Source organism: Trypanosoma rangeli (assembly GCF_003719475.1).
Source record: "Trypanosoma rangeli strain AM80 chromosome Unknown Tra_15.4_contig_00959, whole genome shotgun sequence".
In the NCBI taxonomy this organism is placed as follows: domain Eukaryota; phylum Euglenozoa; class Kinetoplastea; order Trypanosomatida; family Trypanosomatidae; genus Trypanosoma; species Trypanosoma rangeli.
The window spans coordinates 1-2407 of NW_021706709.1; the positions used below are offsets into that span (position 1 = coordinate 1).

The 2407-nt window shown below is 53.4% G+C and overlaps 1 protein-coding gene across 1 annotated transcript, besides 1 other annotated feature; it reads right to left on the bottom strand.

Moving 5' to 3' along the window:
* Positions 1-1022: 1022 nt before the first annotated feature.
* TraAM80_10425 (uncharacterized protein) lies at positions 1023-1589 on the bottom strand (the record flags this gene model as incomplete). The annotated part of the gene is made up of 1 exon (XM_029387043.1): positions 1023-1589. One exon carries the CDS (start codon positions 1587-1589, stop codon positions 1023-1025), a length of 567 nt encoding a protein of 188 aa, XP_029233104.1.
* A 140-nt stretch (positions 1590-1729) lies between these two features.
* Positions 1730-1851: a satellite DNA.
* Positions 1852-2407: the final 556 nt, after the last annotated feature.

Consider the following 2407-nt stretch of genomic DNA (forward strand, 5'->3'; position numbering starts at 1 on the left):
CGATGGTCCTTAGTCACATTAAAAATATAGTAACCCCCTACGTTAGCCCTTTCTAACTCTTTGATGGCCCACAAACCTTCACTGGTGCATCCGTATTCCACTACGATCCCTGTCATTTCTCCCGCTTTGTGGAAAAGGCACACTGACCCTTCTACAAAGTAGGCCACCACCGTGACCCTCGCGGCGTCGTAGTGCAGGAGCTCGTGCAGCACAAAGGACCCCATCACCAGCAACTTGCCAATGCCCGCTGTTCCAACCACAACGTACGATTGCCTTATGTCCGTACGACCATCAGCAGGGGTCCAGTTGTTGATGCTTCGCCTAATGACGTTCCACACACAAGCATCACCTCCCTGCGCAGAAGTACGTCCTTGTAACCTTCCAAAAAAAAAAAAAATGTATGGCCCAGCAAACGCAGATCTAAGCACAAAAACTCCAGCCGCACACCACGGGCCTCCTCCCCCTCACGCTCCTAAATTTCATGAGGACGAGGTGTGACGCCCACATCACTCTCACTCCACAATATCTGAGGCCTGCTGGAAGCGGCGTCCACCACCCTCAACCCAAGCGGCTCCGCAAAGTGGCCCGACTCCACGTAAGTCCCACGTTGCATTCAACACCAACCGGTAAACCCTCTCATCCAAAACCACAGGTGCAAGCGGCCGCCCGCCTTGCTTCTTCTTCCACTTTTCAGCGCTGCGCTGCATTTTGTTGACTGTCTCCATTGGAGCATGATCCCGCCCAACGCACTCCCTGCGGCATAGTAGTTGCTGGAGGCTCCTCAGAGGCGCAAAAACTTTCATCGCGTCTCGCAGGCATCCTTTCCTTAATTATTTTGTTTTCCTTCGTAGTGGTTAACTTGAGTTGAACTAAAGCTGAACACTAACAACCAGTCAAAAGGGGGAATAAAATTTTAAAAAACATGCAGAGAGACGACTCCACGCAGCCGCAACGAAAACAGGAGAGAGAAGGCCACCCACACACGGCACGCGGCGCACACCTACACAAACAACGAGAGCAAATTAGATCTCCCTAGGCAAACCGTGCAAATTGCACGGCACACACAACAACTGCGACGAGGCTTCTATCTTCTTCTCGTATTGCACTTGACATTCGGATCCCCACAGCTCTGTGTGTGCGTAGTCACACGCAAATATCACCCACTCACAGTGAAATTGACTGCCTCGTCGCGGTGGCATTTTGCGCTGCAATTCGCTGAGGTGCGAAGGAGCAGAACACCCGCCGCCTCTTCGTTCACCCGCAAGAAGAAGGAGAATGGACGCCGCCGCATTGTCCCCCGCGACGCAAATATACGCTGCGCCCAGCACGTGGTGCGGTGCACGTGAATTCCGAGAGGGAACTGTTTGCCACATGACTGGGCCGCACGGGGTGCAGCCTGCGAGGGCAGCCGCAGACGTCTCCGTTTCCTTCAGTCGTCGTGGCGGTGGAACCCGCAGTTTCTCAGGGTGCCGGCACATTTGCCCCCGACGCAACCAACAAAAAGAGTGCGGCGGCATATTCCCCGCTGCAAGAGCAGAAGCGGCAGCCCCACTCTGCGGCCACCGCACCACCCACTGAGACCCACACATTCTTCTGCATTTCTTTTTTAGGCCGCACGCCCCGTGCCACGCCGTTGCAGTTGACGGTGCCGCGCCTCAAGACAACACCCCCACGAGCGGCGCCCTGCACCCGCAAAGAAAAGGTTGAATGACCCATAACGCACCTCCTCCCCCTTGTCTCTCTCTTCCCTTCATCCCCACCGAAGGAAGCAGCAGCAGCCACAGGCGGCACTGCCAGCACCAACTACGAAAACACCCTCCACGCGCACTGCAATATATCGAGTTTGTGTGTCTGCGTGCCTGCAGATACAAAAATTTTAAAAAAGGGAGAGCAAAGCGTGTGAGGACGCACATGCACACAGAAGAGACGCAGGACGCAAGGAGAAAAAAAAGAGATGACTAAAACTCAAAATGGCACCGCAGCACGCGCAGTGGCAACACACAAGAAATATGGTTCAACAAAAAAATTACTTCTAAAAACGTTTTCACAAACAAAAAAAAAATGTCGTGGAAGACCCCTGTGCGGTCCCCACAGTTCCACTCACATTTTGGCCGCATATTTTAAAAATAAATTACATATTCGTTTCAACCACTGAAAGGTCCCGGTGTCCAGACAACGTTTGACTTTCACAGGGACCCGCAGTGCGTTGCTGTGATTCTCCTTCCTTTCTTCCTTCTCCCATCGGCGGGCACACAATGCCGAGAGCGTTCGCAGCCGCCCAAGAAAAGCGGTTAGTTGTTTTTATTCGTGTCTTTTCGACCGAATTCAGTGGCCTGCGCGTCAGGCAGCGCCGTGGCACACGTCCGCACCGCGAAAAAACCNGGACGTAAAAAAGAGAGACCCCGGT